Source organism: Macrosteles quadrilineatus, unplaced genomic scaffold (assembly GCF_028750875.1).
Source record: "Macrosteles quadrilineatus isolate MER2022 unplaced genomic scaffold, UCM_ALF_1.0 Scaffold_4__1_contigs__length_99947679, whole genome shotgun sequence".
NCBI lineage: Eukaryota > Metazoa > Arthropoda > Insecta > Hemiptera > Cicadellidae > Macrosteles > Macrosteles quadrilineatus.
This window is the reverse complement of record NW_026542597.1, coordinates 80441855-80466835: the sequence shown is the minus strand read 5'-3', so window position 1 is coordinate 80466835 and position 24981 is coordinate 80441855. Positions and strand designations below refer to the sequence as shown.

The window sequence follows — 24981 nt, the reverse complement described above, 5'->3', positions numbered from 1 at the left end:
AGTATAATGATCATACTGAAAACTATTTAAATTATTTTTATGGGCTTGGCAACTCTGAAAGCTTATCAGCTGTGCCTGTGATGTGATTGACAATGGATTTAAAAACTAATAACATCTTGTTGAAACCAGAAACTAAAATCAATATTTTTATTATGTTTTTTCCATCTTTGCATTGTGATTGTACAAGTTGTCGTCTATAATATGGTTGTATTATTATATTGAGATATTTTTTTTAATTTTCACAAAGATGGACTTGCAGTAAGTATTTGGCTTTTTTGCATAATATAACTTGATACACTGTTTTGCTTCTGCTTCAATCAACATTTCTAATGCAAAAATGCAATATAACTTAGGCCAGGCCTACAAGCTAAACATCAGGCTGCCTCATTAGAAAAAATATGACAACTTAAAACTTATAATAAAAATTAATACATTTCATAACCCTGCTACTCAGATCGCTCTGTTAAATCTCAGCTTTAAAATCATTGAAAATAACTTGCATTTTTGAACAGTTCAAATTTAAGAGAAATGGGTAATAAAAGGTGATTTTGCAGTGCATTAATTTTCCTTTGTGCCTATAGTTTTTTATTAACGTTAATAATATGAGGAATTAAAGCGGTACAGTAAGTTAACTTAGTTTGCACATGGTTCCTTTTAGCATTAACTAGTAGTAAGTAGACTCCCTATTATTCGGACACTTTTTAACCGGACGGCAGAAATGGCATTACTTTTAACCGAACAATTTTTATTCAGCACTTCGGTTTAACTAGACTGGATCGGCAGGAAAGTGGGCGGCACTGAAAAACTTCTTGTGGAAAAGATTTGAGACCAGTGATCACATGTCTGAAAACCATGCTCTCCCAAATTTAAATAAAATATTCGGGTTAAGTTAGTTTTCTATTGATTCCTGTGACGTGCACCTTGCATGGCGAATAATCCCTATCTTGCAAATGTTACCAATTGTAATGGTTGCTTGTTTGTTCGTTAAAGATTTGAAAGGTACGGTACAATAGCTTTGCCATCTGGTGTTTTTTTTGTGTTACCGGTACACTAATTATCTCAAAGTGTCTAAGTTTTACATAATAAGCTAACTAATCATAATTTGTGTATAGGCCTACAGTACAGTACATGCATTAGACGTTCCTATATCTATCAAGTTCTCACGGAACCAGTCCAGGGGGTCGGTTTAACTAGAAAATTGTTATCCTCGGTCCCAAGGATCCTGAATCAGAGAGAGTCTACCTACCGGTAGGCCTAGGCTACTGTTTCTATTATTTGGTGTATGTAATTTTGCGTACCAGCAAGATTGTAGCCTATCATGGGAAGTGAGTGTTACTTATGGGATTTTAAAATAGTTTTTTAAAAACTTTTATTTTTAAAATGTGAAAATGCTCAAATGCAGCCTAATTTCTTTTAATTGTGTAGGCCTAGAGCTTAAAAAAATAAATAATTTTCAAAAAAGCGTTGTTGTAAAAATAGGGGGTTACGGAGGAAATTCTAAAAAAAACTATAGGCCTCGATTTAAAATTCCCAAGTTATTCTTATGGAGAAAAGGTAAACTGTTGCAACCTCTCAAAGTTAACTTGTTTAGCCTAAAAAATATGGAATAAATCTGACATGTTAAAGCAAAAGGTTTATTTCACATCCAATAACCGACAAATGGAAACTCCGGGGCGGAACGGAGTTCCGGTAGATACCTCTCTTTAGGAAAGATAAAAATATTGTCATAAATAGGTAGGTAGGGTACTAATCACATTAAATAGCCTAGGTTACAGTTCCGGCACCTCATTTTTTTAAAATCAAGTAGCCTACTGGCTATTAGAGGTGAAAAACGTTATTTTAAACGGATATTTTAGGTTACCGGTAGCCTATTCATTCTGTGTCAAGATTGGGAAAGGTTGAGGCTTAAGCTAGTGGACTTTCTTTGAGTAATTTTTTTATGGAACAGCAAACCCTGGTCTGGTTTGTGGCTCTTTCCTAAATGCACCCCTAAAGCGTTTCTGTTTAAAAGTACATAGTGATCGATATAGGCCTTATAATGAAATTGATGGTCTGTAGAAAGTGTCTTTAACTAAGCCATTGAAGCTTTATAGCTGTTGATGACCCACTTGCATATGTAAGTTCTTACAATGTCAAATCTTTTAAATCTAATAGGAATCGCTTTGGTTACAGAGAACCAATTGCTGCAGTGTTCATCAAAGAAGAAGAAGGCAATTATGAATTCAGCATTGATGAGTAAGTTAAGCCACAGTAAATCAAACAAAAAACAAGTTTGACATACAACATGCTGTAACGAATAGGAGAATTTTGAAAACATGGATATTATACTTGCATAACATTTTTAAGATTTAAAGAAAACAGTTACAAGAAAATAGGTACAAATTATATACGGTACCAATATATTTTTAAAATTGAATCCCCAGGTTTGAGTGGGGACTTATTGCCGCTACTAACCAAGAAGGGTTAAAAGCATGTACACTGTATAAGTGAAATAGGCTAAAGTAATTAACTGGAAAAATTACTCTTAAGTAAAATTAAAACATTTTGGCAAAATCATCACACCCAAACGTAATAGCCATAAAAAAAGGTAAAAATATATTTAATCCTTGTACTGTCTTCGCAATCAGAGGTCATATTGTACTACCGCTGTTTCGTAAATTACTCCATCGTCAGGTGCAAAGTAGTACACCTAACTAGTTAGTTTTGCTCTTACACTTAACACAAAATGTCTTCATTTGCAGTGCCTCAGAGGTTGAATAAAAATTTGACCATATGTAGAATAGGATGGATACTTGATAACACATGAAAACATAATAGACATTTTGAGTGAAAATTTTGGGACATTCTTTTAATGTCCCTGGCCTTTTATTTCGTAGATGCTGTATGTGTAGTATATTACTATGTATTTTAATATTTTTTGGGGCTGGGGCAACATGTTAGGCCTTCAAACACTTATTTGGTCTTAAATAGGTTCTAGGTATTTTTTTGTATTTTTTAAGTTTCAAAATTCTTGACCATCACGTGTCCCCAGGGTAAGTTTTTCAACTTTCGCGCTGTTGCTTTTTTTAGACTAATTATTCATGCCGAAATACATAACATGCCATAATTTTATGTCATCAATAGTTATTAGGCCTAAACATAAATACCCCCGCCGCAGCAAACCTGCAGACTAAGCGAATTTCCATTTGCCTGATTGGATTTACACTAAAATGTCTCCTTAAAAATATCACATTTATTCCCTATTTAAATCAAATCAGTTTAACACATACTTAGGTTTGCTGCAACAGGGAGGGTTAAAGTGTTTTTTTATGTAAAATGTTAATAGTTAGTAAGAAATAAAAACATTTTCCAAATTTGGGCAAAATATGTTAATAAATAAGCAAACTACAACAGTTTACTTATCCTCCATAAGAATAACATGGGAATTTTAAATTTACAATTTTTTTGAATTTTCTCCGTAACCATTAGGCGCATTATAACGCTTCAATATACTAAATTATTTGTTTTTTTAAGCTCTACAAAATGGTTTGGAAAGAAATTGCAAAAATTTAAGTTTTTTGGGTCAAAAATGGGAAAAACCCATTTTTACCCCATAAAAGCCCCCATAAACCCCCGTTCCCATGGTCCGATCATGCTGGTTCGCGAACTCGTTCGAATAAACGTAGGTTTACACATTTGTACCAAATTTCATTGAAATCGGATTATTTTTGCTCGAGTTATCGCGCTAACGGACACATATATAAATATATATATATATATATATATATATATATATATATATATATATATATAAATATATATATATATATATATATGAATTTGAACGGATGCTATTTTTGGCCTCTAGGGACCTCAAAACGAAGAAAAAAATCGGTCCCGGGTCGAGGTCTTACCATGAGTACTACGGTAATAGCTTATTCCCTATATGGGAAATTCGCTAAAAAGGAGCATATTATAATATTTTTTTTGTTTTCATTGCTAACTGACTGCCATGACAAAATAAGTCAGTCCCAACCATAATGGCAAAATTTGCAACTTTAGAACATGACAGTGGTAAGCCTGGCGGCAATTGCGTCAGTTGGTTTTATAGACTGGTTCAGGATGGGCGTTAGGTTTGTTGTGCCAGTGGTTTTGTAGTAATAAAAGGAAGTACAAGATTAATAAAGGTAAGTTTGTGCTCTTTGTAATTTTGGTGTGTCCACGACCGTACGTTGTAACTTTATATGGTGTTAATTTTTTATGATGATATTTTAATTGCTACGTTAACCTAAAAATCCACTTTGCCTCCTAAAACATGAGGTGTAGGGCTGCCACCAGAACTGAGCCAAATAATAAGTGATTTAACGACCGGGGTATCAAGATCATCACAGGTTTTTTTTCACAACCAAAATAGCCTTATCAATTGTACTTTGTTATGGCCAGGAAAATAAATTTAAATATCATTGTAAATTGCACAGTTTAGTTAAATTGCAACACACATTTTTCTTATTACAGTACAATAATTGAAGGATTGTTTAGAATTATTTAGATATCTTTATTTTGTCTTTATTTTGTTCATTTTAGGATGGATGAAGAGGAAGAGGCTGAGTTTAGGAATGGGTTACTGATGATGAAAGAAGAGGGTTTGAAAAGATCCACTCAGAGGGAAAAAGAGTGGAACTTTGAGAAAGCACGGATTAGAAAAAAAGAAAAGCAATTAGAACTAGAACTAGAAAGAAAAATTAAAGAAATCGAAAATGAAAAGAAAAAGATTGAAGCCGAAAGAAAAAAACTTCAAGAAGGATTCCGAAAACTAAAAGAAGAAAGAGAATTGTTTGAAAAACAGAAAATAACATCTCCAGCCAGGAATGACAATCCATGTACTGTTTGTATTGCAAAGAACAAAACAAGTCAAGAAGATGGTGTAAAACAATTAGCCATGAAAAAGAAAAAACGACCAGCGTTAAACTTCAAACAAAAAGGAGAAGAACGAAGGAAAAGTTGTGAAAGAGCGAAAGCGTATAGAGAGCGAATAAAAAATAATCCTGAACTACATTTACAACAGCGATTACTAGAGAGAGATAGGAGTAGGAGACGAAGACAGGAGGGCAAAATAAAAAAAATATCTGAAATGACGAAGAAAGAAAGGGAAGCTCAACGAGAGCAGTGGAGGAAAAGAAAGCAAAGACAGAGAGAGAGGAGTATTGAATGAGGAAGATTTATTGTATTTCAATGACAATGACAATGACACACCGCCACAGTTTCCTCAACCTGGACCAACGAACGATGCTGTAGTCGTCCCAAAGTCAGATGAAGGGAGAGGTAAAAAAACACTATGAAGAAACCGAAGGAAGGAAAATGCACTTATCAAGAGCTTAGAAAAAGAAATACCCCCGCCACAGCAAACCTGCAGACTAAGCAAATTTACATTTACCAGTTTTGGATTTGAAATTAAATCTATTTAAATAACATAGCTAAATGTTTACCAAGTAGGTACCTAGGTTTGCTGCTAAAGGGAGAGTAATAAAGTGTGTTTTTTTTTTGTAAAATATGAATAGCTTATAAAATAAATAACTTTGCCAAGTTTGATCAAAATATATCCATAAACAAGCAAAGTACAACAGTTTACTTATTCTTTATAAGAAACCTGGCCAGTTTCTTTATTATATACTAAGCTATTATTCTATATCCATTGCGAGTCCCATGCCTCACTTTAAGTTTAAGTTTCCTAAAATGATTCACTCGCTTAGCTTACTCAAGAGGTGTTAGGTTAATGAGACATAAGACTGCTTAAGGGTGTTACTCAACGTGTAATGAACAAAAACATAAATTTAGAAAAACAACAAAAGTAACAAAGTGTTACAACAGCAAAAGAAAACTTAGAAAAGGCAAAAATCAACAATAATAAGAAAAATAAATTTACAACGTTGAATTTACAAGAAAAGAAATTCAATTGAAAATTTAAAAGAATTAGTTACTGACAAATTACATGACTTGTATGTTTGACAAAACTTAAGTTACATATTTTATTCTTTTTACATACTGTTAATTGTCCCAGAAGCACACACACCGATACACGCACTCCCAAACTCCCGATCTTCTTTCTCCGGTGGCCCGTGGTGATCTCCTCGATGTTTTCCTTCAGATCCTCCAGCTCCAAGAGTCTTGACCCCGCCATCTTCTTCATTAGCCCTTCTCATTGGCTGATTACCGATAGGGTGTGTGGCTTATAGGTTAACGGTGTTTCTTGGAAGTCAGCCCTACCGGTCATCGCCTAGCTCACATCAGCTGGGAAAGGAATTTGTAAATCGATGCTAATGCTACTGTTCAACTCTGTTCACACCAACTGGTCGACTAAGTGTAATGTGAACAGAGTGTCTGCATAGATGAGCACCGTGGGTACGGGGTTAATCCCCTTTCTTACACCCCCCTGGTTAAAACGTCAACCTACCACCGGTTGACAATAAAAAAGAAAAAAAAACAACTTAAGGAGATACGCGGAAACATCAATCGCGAAGGTGGGAATCGAACGGATATCTTGATGTGCGTTCCGACTCTTCTTCCCCCCTTCCTGCGACGCGACGCGATCTTGAGGATCGGCGCATTTTCTTGTTTCGCGACCCTTCCAGCGACGCGGTAGAATGAGCTGGTGGTGTATAGCTCATAGTCGCTCACGTCTTCTTTCGCCCCATCGAGTCTCCTTAAGTTAATTGATTGTTTCATTAATTTTGAACTATTTAAATATTAGCTGTTTGTTAAGATGTTTTATTTTTTAAATTATTATTATAAATTATTTTTTGATGTTGAGATTATTAATGGTTTATTCTGGGTAACACTTTGTTATATTAATAGTCTTTTTGAGGGGTTTGAGGTTTTGTGATTAGATTTATTTTAATATTGAGTATATGAATGAAATATGCTGAAATAATGAGTAAGATTGTTAATATTATTATCCAGACTAATAAAATGCTTGATGAGATTTTGGGATCGATTGGGTTATTTTAGTGGCGCAACAGAATGATATGGAGTTACGATTGACGAGACCTCGTTAAATGTTACGCCGGTCACGATATGCGTTGGAATTTCCGCGCCAGCTGATAGAGTAGGTTGCCATATGAGAAGGATAGCGGCGAGCACAGCTGGGACGGTGAAATGGGCAGCATCACGGCGTCAGGGTTGAATGGACGGCGAGTGCTGACTATGCGATGACGATGAAGTCATGTCGTGTTGCGGTGACCTTGTACTTGGTGTTGGCTTCAGGGACTCTTTAACTGCTGAAACTTACTTAACAGTGGAATTATTACATGTTTTAATAGTTTTATTCATAAATGTTGGTACTTGGTAACATACAATTTTAATCGATTCATATGCTTTCCCTAATAAGACTATCTATCTACTTATTGTAATGAATATTTAGTTGTTTGAAATGTATGTTACATGGAACTTAAAATATGACACTTGTATGATACCTGATGTTGTTAGACACATAATGTTCAAAATGGTATTTGGTTCACAATTACTTTATGACGTTACTTAGTTATAGGAGTTTTGAACATAAATGTTTTATTTTAATTATTTATGGATTCTTGCGTGAAAGTCCTTTCTTTCCTTAATAATCTAGAGAGTTGTAAAGACATTTTGTGTGTGAATAATTAAGGGTGATCAATCCTTAATTACTTCTCGTTGAGTGGAGTTTGTCCTTGGGCTGTACACCAAACCAACTTGTATGTTACTGAATGTCACTAATTATCATTCATCTTACGCGCACTAGTAAAATCACTAAGTGTCCAACGTGTAAGTAAGTTGCTCGTTACAAGAACTAAAAATACAGTTACAATGGTAAACTTGATTACGATTGTCTGTGTGTGTCTGCGTGGCCACGCGATATCTTTGTATTAAAAGTCGACTTAACACTTGAGTTTTGTGTAGCTACACATTATTTACATAATATTTACACGAGTTTGCGGGAGTGCGTGTGCTTCGGGAATAGACGTACTAATTGTTTCTTAGAATACACATTGCTTACTTATGACTAACTAGACCTAAGTGAATACTAGGTAAGGTCAAAGCATATGAATCATATATATATTGTGGTTAATTATTTTGTGTAGCAATAAATCAAAATCAGTTAAATAGCTAACTTGTGAAATATATTTATGAATTATTGTATGTTACCAAAATTATCTTATAAAATAAACATAGTATCTATTGACCTAACGTAACTAAATATTTTTATTTTACAAGTCTTGTTTGAAAAACTTTCATTCGGGAGACATGAATTACTTCTTTGACAAGTTTTCCATTTTTTAAGATTTCCACTAGATATGAGACTGGTGTAACTTGTTTTAATACAGTATAAGGACCTTTGTAGCGGTAAGAAAATTTGGTTTGATTTTCTCTTAAATTTTTAGGGTACCATATGAGAACTTGGTCTCCTGGGTGTAAGATTAAGTCTCTCCTATTCCTATCGTAATACATTTTTTGTTTCTTTTGTTCACTAGCTATGATAGAAGGTATTGTGTCCCTAATTTCATTTACAATTCTTAAGTTTTCTAACAGATCTTTTTCTACATTTGGATTTACAAACAAAGTATCACTTGGAAAACTTGGCTCAAAGCCTAAAAATAAGTACGAAGGTTTGTACTTGGTTGTCTGGTGTTTACTGTTATTGTAAGCAAAAAGTACATAGTCAATGTATTGTGACCATGCGTTTGGTTTTTCAGCTACATAATGAGAAATCATATTTATCAACGTGTTATTAAAGTTTTCTACTTGTCCATTTACTTGTGGTGTGAAAGCACTACTTAGAATTTGGCATGTACCTATTGCTGTGGTTAAGTCACGAATCAAATTGTTGTTAAATTCAGTACCTCTATCTGATTGTATAATAGAAGGTGTTCCATAAGTACAAATTAGTTTTAAGAGACATTTTACAATTGATTTACCATCTGCAACTGCAAGTGGGAAAGCAAATGCAAATCGACTACAGGCATCAGTTACTGTTAAAATGTATTTATATCTATTGCTAGGATTTAATGGACCAATTATGTCCAGGGTGTCTAGTAGTCGGGAAAATCGGGAAAGTCGGGAATTAGTATTGAATTTCATAATGGTCTTGAAAAGTCGGGATTTAGTCTTAAATTTGATTTCAAAGTCGGGAATTTTTACGATTTTGCCGCGATCGTCGTCTTCCGTTTACGTAACCGTGAAAGCCAATGATGACGATGTCCTCACGGCCTCGGGAAATGTTCACGATATTGCCGCGATAGTGTACGACGACGATGACGTTTTCCGAAACCACGGGAGACGACGATGACCTTTCCGTGACCGCGGGAGATGACGATGACGTTTCCGTGACCGCGGGAGAAGACGATGAAGTTTCCGTGACCGCGGGAGCCGACGATGATGTCTACACGGCCGCGGGAAATGTTCATGATTTTGCCGTGATCGCGGACGTCGACAATAACGTTTCCGTGACCGCGGGAGATGACGGTGATGTCTAAACAGCCGCGGGAAATGTTCATGATTTTGCCGCGATCCCGGACGACGACGATGACGTTTCCGTGACCGCGGGAGTCGACGATGATGTCTACACGGCCGCGGGAATGTTCATGATTTTGCCGCGAACGCGGACGACGACGATGACGTTTCCGTGACCGCGGCAGATGACGATGACGTTTCCGTGACCGCGGGAGATGACGATGACGTTTCCGTGACCGCGGGAGACGACGATGATGTCTACACGGCCGCGGTAAATGTTCATGATTTTGCCGCGATCGCGGACGACGACGATGACGTTACCGTGACCGTGGGAGATTACGATGACGTTTCCGTGACCGCGGGAGATTACGATGACGTTACCGTGACCGTGGGAGATTACGATGACGTTTCCGTGACCGCGGGAGACGACGATAACGTTTCCGTGACCGCGGGAGATGACGGTGATGTCTAAACAGCCGCGGGAAATATTCATGATTTTGCCGCGATCGCGGACGACGACGATGACGTTTCCGTGACCGCGGGAGATGACGATTACGTTTCCGTGACCGCGGGAGATGACGGTGATGTCTAAACAGCCGCGGTAAATGTTCATGATTTTGCCGCGATCGCGGACGACGACGATGACGTTACCGTGACCGTGGGAGATTACGATGACGTTACCGTGACCGTGGGAGATTACGATGACGTTACCGTGACCGTGGGAGATTACGATGACGTTTCCGTGACCGCGGGAGACGACGATAACGTTTCCGTGACCGCGGGAGATGACGGTGATGTCTAAACAGCCGCGGGAAATATTCATGATTTTGCCGCGATCGCGGACGACGACGATGACGTTTCCGTGACCGCGGGAGATGACGATTACGTTTCCGTGTTCGCGGGAGACGACGATGATGTCTACACGGCCGCGGGAAATGTTCATGATTTTGCCGCGATCGCGGACGACGACGATGACGTTTCCGTGACTGCGGGAGATGACGTTTCCGTGACCGCGGGAGACGACGATGATGTCTACACGGCTTAGACTTAGACTTAGACTTATGACTTGTCCAAAGAGCCGAAACTCTCCGACACACCCGGTACCGTTTGAACTACCCGGGACCTCTGATGCCGATTGGAACTTGCGCACCAACCTTTATGACACCATAGGAGGATGACTTAAGGTCATCAGGCTCACCGGCTGCCGAAGCAGACCCTTCGGAAAGAGGGTTGCCCCTCAATCCTAACCAGGGATTCCGGCTACTTGTTTAAGCGTCACTCCAGTTGGGTTCCACCAGGTACAAGCCCTAGCGGACCATACTGGAGCGCCCCGACGCATTTAGTGCAAGCGACACCCGGGACCTATCCAATCCCTGACAGGCAGAACCCGCCATCATAGCCAGAAGGAGGGGACCATCAGCGAGCTGACGGGGGAACCCCAGCCTCCCATTTACACCACTACCCGATCGAGGCCTTACCCAGTTGCTGGGAAACCAGAGATAGCCAGAGCGATAGATCCCCGGATACCCCTGGCGGGCTCGGACCCAGCACCCGATCTACTTCGTTTGCCCGTCAGACCCAACATCACTGCCAGGCCATCAGGGTTTCCCAAAAGGAGGCAGGTATAGAAGTGGGACCCACCCGGATGAACCTATCCACCAAAGGTGGCGACACCCTTAACTCAATTGAGGTTCCGGGAAGAACCCCCCACACTAAAGATAACCATACCATCCGTGATCAGAGACAGGGATTGGCCTGCAGAAGTGCCTGCAAACCGTTGCCCTCACACTGCGGAGGTTACGCTCCCCTTGAGTGTCCCCATGAGCTGCGGGTACTTGCCCGTTTTCACCTCCAGGACAGGCTACTTCCAAAGTCGAGGATATGCCACACTAAATGCTGGTCGCACACTACAAGCAAGCCGAAGCCCGAAGAACCACAGACACAGGTAGGTTGGAGATTATGATGCACTTCCATCTCTCCTAGAGCTAAACACCCCTTCCATCCTGGATAAAGGAATGTCACTGGGACCCGATGCCCAGTCGTCCATGTCTGTGGCCTACTTGAGGTGCCGGTTCCAACACCGGACAGTTGCCTCCTCTCTGGGGGCTAGCTAGGGTCCGCGTGGTCGCTAGGCCACGTACCCACGCGAGCGTGGGCCCCCTGCGGGTATGTCTACACGGCTGCGGGAAATGTTCATGATTTTGCCGCGATCGCGGACGACGACGATGACGTTTCCGTGACTGCGGGAGATGACGTTTCCGTGACCGCGGGAGACGACGATGATGTCTACACGGCTGCGGGAAATGTTCATGATTTTGCCACGATCGCTTACGACGACGATGACGTTTCCGTGACCGCGGGAGACGACGATGATGGTTCTGTAACCGCTGCAGTCAACGATGATTTCTAAACTTACGGTACGCGGAAGATTTCATGATAAAAAAAACAAATTTGCTAGTTAGAATTTTTTATTGCTGCATTATTTCTTTACTTGAAAACACCACATTATCATAATACTACTTTATGACAAAGACAGGGGTTGGTGTAGTATTATTTAGAAAATTTGGTTAAGCTATAAAAACTGGTATCGGTATCAGGAATCGAGAATCGATACATTTTGGTATCAACACCCCCTAATTGTGGAAAAACTAGTCTTGAAAAATCTGGAATTAGTCTTAAAAAGTCTGGAATTAGTCTTGAATTTTATAATGGAAATAAACTAGACACCCTGTGTATGTCACGAGCTGTACCTTTTTAAATTTTTACTCTAATTTAGTGTATATTACTACCCGATGATAAAGTAATCTCCGAAACGGCAACAGTGCTATATTACCTCTGATAACAAAGGCGATAGTGATTATTTTTTATATAATTTTTATATTTTTACGTAATCTGTCTGACTCAAGAATCATAAAAAAACTTCAGAGTTTATTATAGTATTGTGAGAGGTCTACTTCTACTTTCATTTCAGGTACAAACACTTTCTAAGGTACTCAGGTTAGGGTATGAGATAGTTCTTAAAAATCAAGTTATAAATAGTTGTCATTGAGTCCTAATGGCTATAAATTTGCCTCTTAATGTTAGAATTAATACTAACGATAGTTTACTAGTATTTTTATGTCTGGCAGCTTTCGCATAAAGGAGGAGGATGCATCAATATACGATGATGATGAACAAGGGTCAGTTACTGAAAGTTTACTTATGTTGTTTGTTAAATTTGTACGTTGATTTGAGTCTGAAGTAGCATCATGATTATTTTGTATCTTCTGATTCTAGTAGTATTTTTATTTAATGGTTTGCCGTAAAATGTTGATCCTTAAATATTAAGGGTAATGATTCTATCGTAAACAGTGTAACACTTTATCTTATAATTTGTTATTTGTTAAAAATCAATATTTGTATTAATAAGTTTTATTGTATTTTTACTTTTTTGTATGTTTTTCTATAAAGATATTTATTGGTTGATTTAAGTAAGTTACACCCCCATCTGATTAGATTGTAAATATTTTCCCATTTTTTCCTTTTCAGCAGCCAAATCGGTGGGGCACACGGAAGATTTCTCAGGTGCCGTTTGACGTCACTAACTGCTGACGTCACTAACTGCTGATGTCACTAACTGCTGCGTCTGAAGGAACAGACAATTTTATAATTTTCTATTATTAAATTAAACCGTCATAACCTAACCAAACTAACCAAACGTGCTTATAATGGAAAAATCGAATAAAGGTTTACTAATCTAAAAAATAGTTTTGTTCATAAAATAAAATTATAATTGCCTAAAATTCAATTTTATAATTTTTTAATTATAAAATTAAACTGTCATAACCTAACCAAACCAACCAAACTTGCTGATATGAAAAAATTGTTGATAAAAAAGTTAGTGGCGCCGGCGGGATTCGAACCCGAACCATTCGGAATATCAGCCCGCAACGCTATCCACTGCACCACAGAGGCCGATGGCTCTTAACCGTATCGTTGCGGTATTGGTGTTCCCTCAAAGTGACGTCAGCAGTTAGTGACGTCAAACGGCACCTGAGAAATCGTCCGTGTGCCGTTTCGGCCAAATGTATGACTAGGCCTTAGGAAAAACATAATGGAAAAAGAGTTTAAAGAAAAACATGTATAAAGGACAGGTATTTTTAAATGACTCGCTTTTAGGAGAAGTGGTTGTATAATTCATTTTTGAATTTCCGTGGGCTTCACTCACTTTTATTTTTGTCTTGTCAGACTTTGTCTTTTTTATTGACTTAAATGTCATTCAGACTCAATTAAAAAGCACACACACACACATCGACACATCACACAAATCGTCCTGGAAAATCAAAACCAACGTTTTGTGTACCGGTAACCTGAAAAGCGTCCTGTTTCCTCAGGACAATGAATACTTTGAGAGCCCAACCATGTCTTTGTGTGTTTTTATCTTATCTGGCAAGTTTTCACCAGACCCCACCTCTAATGAAAATACCCCCGCCGCTGCAAACCTGCAGACTAAGAGAATTTCCATTTGCCTGAATTGATTTTAAATTAAATCTATTTTTAAATAACACCATAGGCTTAACGAGTACCTAGGTTTGCTGCTACAAGGAGGCAAGAAAAAAATTTTATATTTTAAACTACTACTAAAGTGTATTATTTAGTAAAATATAAGTAGCTTAGTATAAAATTAAATTTGCCAACTTTAATAAAAATATTTCCATAAACAAGCAAACTACATTTTACAATATTCTCCATAAGAATAACATGGGAATTTTAAATTTGCAATTTTTTGAATTTTCTCTGTAACCATTAACCACACAAAAACACTTTGGTATAGTAAATTATTATTTTTATTATTTTTTTAAGTTCTTTAAAATGGTCTAGAGAGAAATTGGGAAATTTTGTGTTTTGAGGGTCAAAAATGTAAAAAACAAATTTTTACCCCATAAAATCCCCTGTAAAACCATGTTCCCATGGTCCTATCATGCAGGTTCGCGAACTCATTCAAGTTTATCCTGGTCTTACACCTTCACACCAAATTTAATGGATTCGGAAAAAAATTACTCAAGTTATTGTGCTCACAGACTTTTATAATATATATATTATGTATAAATTTGAACAACTATTGTTCAAAATGAACACTATTAGGGACATCAAAATGAAAAAGTATATTGGTCCCGGTTCCGATCTTACCGTGCCACCTACGGTGATAGCTACTTTCCTATAGGGAAATTAGCTAAAGCAGAGCAGGTATACTACATACTTTATCACACAGTAAATTAATTTTATTTTACTGTTACTGAGATTGTTTTAGGCTTTCTTTTGACATATTTTTTGTGCATGGAGATGTTCTTGTGATGGTCCTGTCATGGTATTTGATTCTTGCTCGTGTATTGTCTAACACAAAAAAATGAAAAATGAAATTACCTGTACAAGTTGTCACTAAACAGTTAGACCTGTTTCTGGAGTATCCAAAAATGCATGCAAGAATAATTCAAATCACTGTAATAGTATGGAAAATAAACTAATTGTATATTTGTCTTTTCTCACTTTAGGCAAAATTGATCCAGGCTATGATGTTTACAGAACTCTGTGCATAGTCTATGAAGCATTCAACAGCATCCAAAAGTTTTTGTGGCCTTTGGTTTGTGTACTGTGGAACTCATTTAACTTGAAATCATTCTGGCAAAATTTTGAACCATTTTTATTTGTTTCAAATTGTGTTTCTATTTTTTTAGGTACTTGAACAGTTATCAAGATGGCGGGATTAAACAAGAGCCGCAGGATTTTTCATCGTAAGTAAACTTTAATCAAACTTTTACAATAATAACTTTTACCGGCTTGTTATACTTTTTAATTGTAGCCACAAAATAATAAAACCCGGTGGTTAAAGACCTTGTTGGGATTATGTTGATGGATGGATTGTCACAATGCCTACCAGCTGTCACATTTTATGAGGGGTTTTGTGAGACCTGGTAGTGAATGTGTTTTAAGATACCTCAATTCCAATTGATTACAAATTACAACACTTCGTTCAAAAACTGTTCTTTCAGTTTTGTTATTATTACCAGTACACCTATTTCAAAATATCTGTGTCATACTACATTAATTTGTATAATACAGTGTTTTTAATCATCAAAACAAGCTAATAATAATTTTGGTATTTATTTTTAAAGGTCGAACAGTGAGTCTGAAAATTTTGAAGGAAACCAGTTTCTATTGGATTTAGTGAATAATAGTGAAAAACAGGTAAGATTTTATTCTTTTAACAGTACAGTAATAAATATACTGAAACTCTTACCTGCACGCGTTACACAATGTGTAACACTTATTTGAAGTCCCAACCTGCACGCGTTACAAGAAATGTAACACCAGATGTTAATTTTTTTTATCACTAGCGCATTCTTGCGGACGTTTAGGAAACAAGTGTACGTAATTCCTTATGTTACCACTAGATGGCATGAATAGTTCTGATTGTCTGATCCACTTTGTTGCCGCCTAAAGTTGTTATTGTAATCAGGGAAACACGGATTCGTTGTTTTGCACATTTAGTGGAATTTTTCTGAGGTAAGTAGTTAAGTTATGACTATGATAAGTACTTATTATGAAAATATAGTCCCTTACCTTACCTTAGGCTACATAATAATGGTAGTTTTTGCAACTTTACTATCCATAAATGTTGAAATCACCGAGTACAAAAAATGTAACACCGTGCACCACGGTTACTTGTGAAGTACCTAAACTGTAACACCATGCAGCACGATGACATACATTGATATTAATTTAAAACTCTACTATGTTTATTAATATAGGTTTATTATTGACAAATTAATCAAACTTTATGAGGCTTATGTTTCAATTATTAATTCACCTAATAAAAAGAGAAAATTGATATTTTTATTAGCTTATTAGTTTCTGTGAAAAGCCTATTTTTATTGTATATTCTAAAAGAAATTTGTTCTTTTCAGACATGGAAGAAGGCTGATCGGAAATTTCTATCGCCAAACCAGATTGTGGAATATGTGTTCGAGCCTATTCCGTCGGACACGGACAGTGAAGATGACCTGGAGAATGACAATCAACAAGAATCTTCTGTTTTTTTGCCTAGCGGCGATAAAAGTTATACAGAACTTATTGCTTCAGGTGATTCCCTTTTTGATCACGATTATTTACAAACTTACGATGCAGAACCACTAGAAAATACAGAAGAAATACTCCATACAATGCCAGACATCTCTGTAACTGAACCGGACAATTCAGGCAATGACCTCTATATGGATTTTCAAGATGTACGAGTAGAAGAACTATTTTCTCCTGTAGCCAGCATAGCCTCTTCATCTATCTCTGGAGAAAATCAATCGTGTATCCAACCTGAAGAGTTAGCAAGTCCGCAAGTTGTGGAAAATTGTGGAATTAAATTATCTGATTCTACAAAAATAAAGACATACGAACGAAAACAAGCTCCTAATGTACTAGGAAGAAAATCATCTGAGACCGAGCAAGAAATTTCCACAATCAGTTTGCCTGGGACATCAGCAACCATTAGTATTCCTGGTCACTCTGAGGAAGAGCTATCTGAACCTCGTCCTTCAGTAGCATCAAGTCCGCAAGCCGTGGGAAATGAAGTTAATAAACCTTCTACTTCTAAAAAAAGAAAAACACATAAAATGAAGACTACAAATAAACTAACTAACAATTTGCGAGGAAGTAAAAGAGCGTCTGGGACTTCTGGATCTGCAAGGAAAAAAACAGATTGTCTCCCAAAACCGAAAAAGGATCCAAAGTTTGGTCCAGATATACGGCCATCACCAACATGGAGTCAAAATGAACAAGATATACCTACCATGTCAGGTATCGTAGAAGGGCAGATGGGGGTTTCAGAAAATGTATCCTCAAAGGATGACATCACTCCCTACAAACTGTTCAAAACCATTATTTCAGAAAAAGTAATTGAAGATATTGTTTTTCAAACAAACTTATATGCACAGCAGTCAGGAAAACGTTATACTCCTACTAATAATAAGGAAATAGAGGCATTTTTTGGTATTAATATCTTGATGGGCATAAAACGCCTCCCAAGTTATCGTGATTACTGGTCATCTGCTATAGATCTGAACGATCCTTTTATCAGTAAAATAATGCCACTAAATAGATTTAGCTGGTTGTTAGGAAACTTACACTTAAATGATAATACCTTACAACCTGATAAAGGGTCTCCAGACTATGACAAGCTCTACAAGCTACGCCCCTTTTTGAATGATATAGCTGCAAACATCAAAGACAACTTCCATCCGGGTCAGGTGCTTGCAGTGGACGAATCCATGATCAAATTCAAAGGCAAAAGTGGACTCAAACAGTACATGCCAAAAAAACCCATTAAAAGGGGCTACAAGTTGTGGCTGTTGGCTGACAAATCTGGCTATGTACTAAAGTTTGAAATCTACACAGGGAAAGTTGGAGACACAAGGCAGTATGATTTAGGCCCAACTGTTGTAAAGCGACTGACTGAAGACCTTGTAGGAAAGCATCACAGCATTTATATTGACAACTATTTCGTTACTTATTTTTTGATGGAAGACCTGAAGAATTTGGAGATCAATGCTTGCGGCACGGTCATGATTGACCGGGTTAACCTCCCTGCTTTTCGAAACACTAAAGAAATGAAAAGGGGTGAGAGTGAGTGGTTTGTGAGCAACAACAGTGTTGTTTGTACAAAATGGATTGATAACAAAGCAGTACATTTACTGTCCAATTTCCACGACCCCCGTGACGAAGCAACAATAAAGAGAAAAGAGAAAGACGGAAGCCGAATTACTCTTGGTTGCCCATCGGCCGTAAGTGACTACAACCAAAATATGAACTGTGTTGACAAATTCTATCTACTTAAGTCCAACTATGAAATTGACAGGCAGAGCCAAAAGTGGTGGCATCGTATTTTATTTTATTTTATTGATTTAGCTGTTGTAAATGCATATATTATGCATAACTGTTTGCCCATTCAGAGGTATGACAGTAAATCTTTCCGCCGTCAAATCGTCTTTGGTCTTGTTGGAAAAAGTCTCACTCAAGCTGTTCCTATTGCTATAGACGCTACGCCACTATTCACAGGAAGAAAGCCGCAAATCCCACGGGAAGTACGTCAAAGTGATTCTTCACATCAGCCAGTAAGAAGCACCAGACGACGATGTGCCGTTTGCAGTACAAAAGATAGACAAGTATCCACATTTTGGAGTTGTAGTTTTTGCAAAGTCCCACTGTGCCTAAGCAAATCCAAGACCTGCTTCCAACGATTTCACATTGTAGAGTAGGCCAAGTAATTTAAGTTAAGTGAAATAAAGTCATGTTTAATAAATATATTGTTTTTTTTTCAATTTTCAGAAGTAACCGAAACAATAAAATTAATATAAAGCTCTCTATTGAATGATTCAAAATACTGCATGGTGTTACAAAATATGTAACTATTAATACTACGGGGTGCATGGTGTTACGTAATGTGTAACACCATTTTTAACATATATAAATACCAGAAAAATATTTTTTTTCAACAAAAGTCTATTTTTAACACCTATCTAACTACAAATTACACCATTATACCAAAAAGTTTGGAATTTGATATCTCCGTGCAGGTTGGGGTTTACGGTTCCCAGAAATCGTGTGCAGGTAAGAGTTAATATATCGTGCAATGGCCATTAAACCCAAGAAGGTATTGGCATTGTACTAACTGCTTCTACTTTTTCAATCCTGTGTATCATTTTTATCGCCTCTCAGCATTTTTATATTTTTGCTACTTTATCATAGCTATATATGCAACAGCTGGTCATATAAAAATAGATTGATAATGATGTCACATATTTGCGTCGGTGTCCAATGTTATTAAAAAGCTTATATCTTTGTAATGGTCTATATGAAGGCCCTGAATTCTCTGCAGTGGCCTACAGGGATGTCTGTCGCAAATGTGCGTCACTTGGTCTGTGGATATGATGATTAGTGACGTCATATGATAGTTGGCAAAACTAATTTTTACTTTGCTGCATCACTGGCCCGTGGTCTGCGTGTACTGTTAACCAAGTGACACGTGGTCTATGTGTAATATTAAAATGTATACCTCGGGCCGTGGCAATGATTGCAGCATCGCAAATATGTGGTGATCGGTAGCGAACATGTTAATCTCTATTATGCTCAATCCACTTTATGCTTTAATCCAGATATTTCCCTGGGTGCTTTATATTTAAGTATTACTAACTTTTCTCAACTCTTTTGTCTGGAAATCATCACCATAAATAGTTATTGTGTGTAAATTAAGGTCTCCATCGCAACCAAGAGAGCTAGTTCAAATCTAAAACCAACGTTGTGTTCTTAACTCCAACCACTACTATTCTACTCCCAGCCAGTTCCTATCCCTGTGGGACAATTAGTCTCGTCATAGTATTCAAAAGTGTTGTTTGTGAAACAAATTTCACAAACCGCCTAGCATAAATTGGGAAATTTGTTGACCAGTTGATGGAATTTTAATATTATCAAGAGTCTCGCTAGCAGCCTACAATTTTATTTATTTATTCTTTCAAACACGATTATTTAAAACAGTAAACACCATTTTAATTTGAATGAAGTTAAGTGTTTGGACGTAGACAATGTGTGTATGAGGTGGAGGTGGTTTAAACATTTGTGAAATGTTTGTTTACCATGTTATAGGCCATCCGCTGTCGATCATCAGTCTCATTTGCATGCTGAACGAGAGAGATAGTTGAACTAATAGGGGACGTCTCTAAGACTATCAAGGTCCCTAAAAGTCTTGAACATGCTGATCATCAAGCAGTTTCCTGAAATTCAACCACTGGATGGAAACTGATGAACACTTGCTGCTGGCATTTGTCAGATGTTTTCAACCTTCTTCGTGTTCCCCTAGCCACTTATGCACATTTTCTGCCGAAACACTTTGCTGCATACACATGTGTCAACTAGCAACACTAATCAACCGGGATTGAGCCCTTCTCAACAAAACCTAACTACAGAAAGCAATTCATAGTTGGCGGTAGTGTCAATTTTTTTCAGAACATTTTTGAATACTTCTACTAGACTAATTGACCCACAAAACTGCCCGGAGTATTAGTAGATGAAGTAAAGAACACAAAGCTAGCTTATTTGGCTTTGACAGGACCTAGATGATGACCTTAATTTCAATTTACGGTCAACCCTTGTGATTATTAAGGATAAAAAGATTGCAAACAACATGGGGGGTTGAATTAATTAAGGGATGGGATTGGATAGAGCAAAGAATTGGGGTTAATTTTCCATTTTTATATTTTAGTTTGAGGTGATCACTTGTTTTTAGGTACTTTAATACAACATTTTTTATTTTCATTATAGCTCATATGATTTCATTTTATCTTATATCCAATACCATATAAATCATATTTGTTAATAGGCTTTAACACGTTCGCTGCTAAGCGCTAGGTGCCGCGACGGCGCCAGGAGCTGAACTAGCTTTCGCCGCTACGTAACATCGCCGCTGATACACTGAATTACAGTAAAAACAACAGTAGTTATACTGGATAGCAATGTTCTGCAAAAAACTGATTTTGGACATGATTCTGATAGTATAGCAGCACTACCCAGGTTGCAGTCGGCATTTGGCAAAGTAGTGTTGCTATCTAGCAGGAAAGAGGTGCACAAGCACTGTTCAAAACAACCCTGGTTTGTGATTTTGGGAAACTATATTTTTTATTGTCAGAAAAGTACGTCCCCACGAGGTGAAAAGAAATATAGGACGCTCATGACGAGCTGGCTGATCCTTGGAAACGTTAAACAACAATGAGCGGTGACGTTCCGGAAAGTTCCTAGCTCCTGAAGCCGTAGCCCCGCTGACGTTCCGGAACGTCCCTAGCAGCAAACGTGTTAAAGTAATTAACATTTTAAAATCTGCTCTTTTGTTTTGAAACACCATATATATTTAAGTTATCAATCGGGGACCCTAGTTTTAGAGAATAGTGTTTACAATTTCTATTTTGTCTGCAGAGTAATCTTTGTGCTCCATCAAGTGACATAAAACTCAAAAGAAAAATAATAAATAAAAAAAAATTCGAGAGCAATCAAAAGGTGGATGTCTCCCAAGAAACAAAAGGACATTTTGCTTCAGGTAGATTATGTATACTTACGTTATATTTCTTTGAGATAGGAATCCAAAGGTGAGAGTTTCATAATTGATAGAATTGTGGTAATGAAGCACTTTTTGTACAAGTTGTGATTGATACTTTTTATCATGAAGGGGGAATAAAGGTTATGAACATTTTGCTTTCTTCACAAAACTCTGTATTCATTGACTTTCCTCCCATGGATGTAGTTCTGGAAACAGCGATTTGCCCTCTGCTTAATCTATGATCAGCTAGTGTCTGGCAAAATTCAAGACTGTAACATATTTTTCCGGACACCAGCTGATTACAATTATTTTTCCTTATTGTTATCGTCAACATAAATAATCATAAACTTAACAAAGTATGAAAATTACAAAGGAGTCTGTTATATTAGCTGTGAGTGGTTATAAATGAAAACCTGTTGTAGTGATTGTTAAGTCTTGTCTTTATGAAACACAAACAACCTGTACGCAAATTAACATAACCTAAAACAACAAACATAACCTAAAAGACATAGGCCTATTATATAAAACTTAGTTAATTTGTATGTTATGATAAGTTAAGGTTAGTAGAAAAAATCTTGTATGTATGTGCTCTTAAAATGTATGGCCGCATGAAGCTTTAGGTGTGCGGTCATCTACAGGAGTGGCAATGACGTACTTTGCACTCTTGGTACATAAATAGTTTTAGTGTTACTAATGTAGGAATTCTCCTGTTCCAGCCAGAATAAGTCGTGACAGAATTTTTGCTAACAAGGAATACTTTTGCGATCCTTGCCAAAAAACATATATTGGACGGAAAAATTTTAAAAATCACTTCAAACTCCACTTTGCATTCACCCAAGACAAATACACGTGTCTAATATGTGATGCAATGCACGGTTTTGTGGGGCACATGAATCGCCACATTATAGATAAACATTTAGTCAACGATGTCACGGAGAAATTGTTCATCTGTCATCATTGTAGAAAGAGATTTTTTGGCAAGAGAGATTTGGAAAGGCACATGTTCTGTCATATTGGCAGACGCAGATGGGAGTGTAATTATTGTGAATATTCCTGTCCTACTAGACATCGACTGATGAATCATATGCGTTCCATTCACGGAAAACCATCCATTCACAAAACCTCTAAACGAGTAGAAACAGACATCACTGAGTTCATTTGTGACTATTGTAACTATATCACGGGTGAGAAAGCAGTGCTAAGAACGCACATCAAAAGACACATGGGGCTTAAGAGTGTGAAGTGCCCAGAGTGCAATTACGAGTGTACAACCAACGGGGACCTGAAAAAGCACAGCGTGATCCACTCCAACAAACGGCCGTTTGTTTGCGACAAATGCAACAAGAGTTTCAAACGAAGGTCCCATCTGTTGATACATTTCAATTTGAAATATGATTGTGCAGTAAAGAAAAGAGAAAGAAAACATAGAGCATAGAATCTACATGTCTTTACAAGTGTTTTTTTGTTTTTGACTTTTGTTTCAATTGAGTTACCCAAAAATATATTATTTAAAATTTGTGGGGATGAACCTTTATATATGAGTTTTGGTTCCTAATTGTGTCTATTTGTTTACCAGCAATACAAAAATAATTTTATAAAGGTTTTAGAACCAGGGTTATAGTATTTTGGTAACCGTAAGCATATTGTGCCTTATGTATACAGTTTAGAGTATTTCTGATGGTTCACCATACTCAAAGAAAATGGAAGAGAAAGATTTTCCTAAAGGTCTGATCTATTTTATCCTTCTTTGAAGCTATGTATGTCTAAGTTTTATGATGTTTCTTTTTTAAAATTCATGGTTTAATAACGTAATTGGACAATTGTCTAGCAGCATGTCTTAAATATCAAATATATAAAAGCTGAAAATCATATACTAAAACAGAACTTTAACTCAAAAGTTAAAGTATTACTGAATTGGAGATACAGATTCACTCTTTTTTTACGTGGAGCTACTTTTCTTTTTACATTATGCTTTGTGAGAAATTCTTTTAGTTGAGCAGTAGTGGATTTATCAAATTTCGTCTCAACTGCTTTCTTTGATCTACTCAATATTCCCGTCCTCTTACTCGACTGTGTTGAAGATGATGGAGTGATATGTATAAGTTATGAAATAAAGTTTTGTTTTTGTTTGTCATTTCCAGCTTTTTGTATGTTTTCTTTTTAAGAAATCCTTAGTTTTAAAAATCTTAGTTAATTTGAATTTCTTATGTCAACTATTTTTGGAATACAAATGTATAAAATAGAAAAAAAATTGTCCAAACACACTTGTTGGTGTTCAAACATTTTGCATTGAAAAGAGATTCTTAATACAAATCTTATTAAATAATTATAACGACTGATCAAACTTTAAATTCATGTGAGATAAACTAGATCACTTTAAATTGGGTTTCAGCAGATAAATAATTACAAAAGCTGTAAATTGTGCTGTAAATTTATCTTTTTACGAAACATTCCATTTATTGTTACCATTATAACTTTGTAGTCTATTGTTTTATGACAGTGTTTTTTTGTTCTTGTTTTAGTTCCTATTATTAATTTTTAATAAGTATACCTGTAATACAATTTCTTTCAGATATAAAGTGTTACCTACAGTTTGTTTTGTTTATTGTGGTATTTTTACTCGTGTGCAAACAAATGTATAGGTTTAAGGTTCTATTGGGTAAAGAACCATTTGAGTCTTTATTGTGTGGGCTCCTTCAGCAATTTTATAGTTTCTAGATAATTATTACAATAATGTGAACAAAATGTACTTTAAACTAGTCCCTACATATTTTGTTCAATTTCTTAACATTGCATTTAATTTATAATATATCTGCAATGTTAAACCAGACATCTTAATCCAGTAACTTTGTTGGAAAAAGCATGAGCTTTGCATTTCTGACCCTATGGTGTTAGAAAATGCACAAGTTTAAAAAATATGATTTCTTTACCACCAGGAACTATTTTCTAGGTTGCCTTAGTTGTGGGATACATTATTTTTACGAAATATAAAAAAATACTTATATTTTAAATTTAGAGTACTGGCGTCAAATAGATTATTATAAAAATGTATTATTAAATTAATTTTTATTTTCAAAATTAGGGGTTTTTTTATTTTGGTCATAACGTACCATTTGCTTTTATTTGTTTTACTGGATAAGCACGGGGTCTACAGAATATATTCCCCCCTGCTATGAATATATACCCAAACATACTGTTTTAGTCTAACCAAAGATATTAAGGTAGTTAAAATAAAGATTTTTATAATGATTTTTTACTGTGTTGTGTGAAATCTTAGTTTCCTTTGAAAATATGTTATTGTGTGTTTTGTTGATTAAACTATTTAAAAAATGTACCGGTATTTTATTTTTATCTCTTTGTTTTTTCCTTTTCTTCGATTTGGGGAAACATTCTGATTCTGACTGAGAGAC

The 24981-nt window shown here is 36.6% G+C and overlaps 1 protein-coding gene across 2 annotated transcripts; it reads left to right on the top strand.

Annotated features, from left to right (window-relative positions):
- The first annotated feature begins 138 nt into the window (after positions 1-138).
- Positions 139-23089, top strand: LOC128991863 (oocyte zinc finger protein XlCOF6-like). Of its 2 annotated transcripts, XM_054415096.1 has the most exons (7): positions 139-258; positions 2173-2235; positions 12588-12638; positions 15174-15230; positions 15612-15684; positions 21451-21571; positions 22288-23089. In XM_054415096.1, the coding sequence occupies exons 1-7, from the start codon at positions 248-250 to the stop codon at positions 23004-23006; spliced, it is 1095 nt and encodes a 364-aa protein (XP_054271071.1). In that variant the 5' UTR covers positions 139-247; the 3' UTR covers positions 23007-23089. The 2 variants fall into 2 exon arrangements, with proteins under 2 accessions (XP_054271071.1, XP_054271073.1); XM_054415098.1 differs by lacking the exon at positions 12588-12638.
- The last annotated feature ends 1892 nt before the right edge of the window (positions 23090-24981 follow it).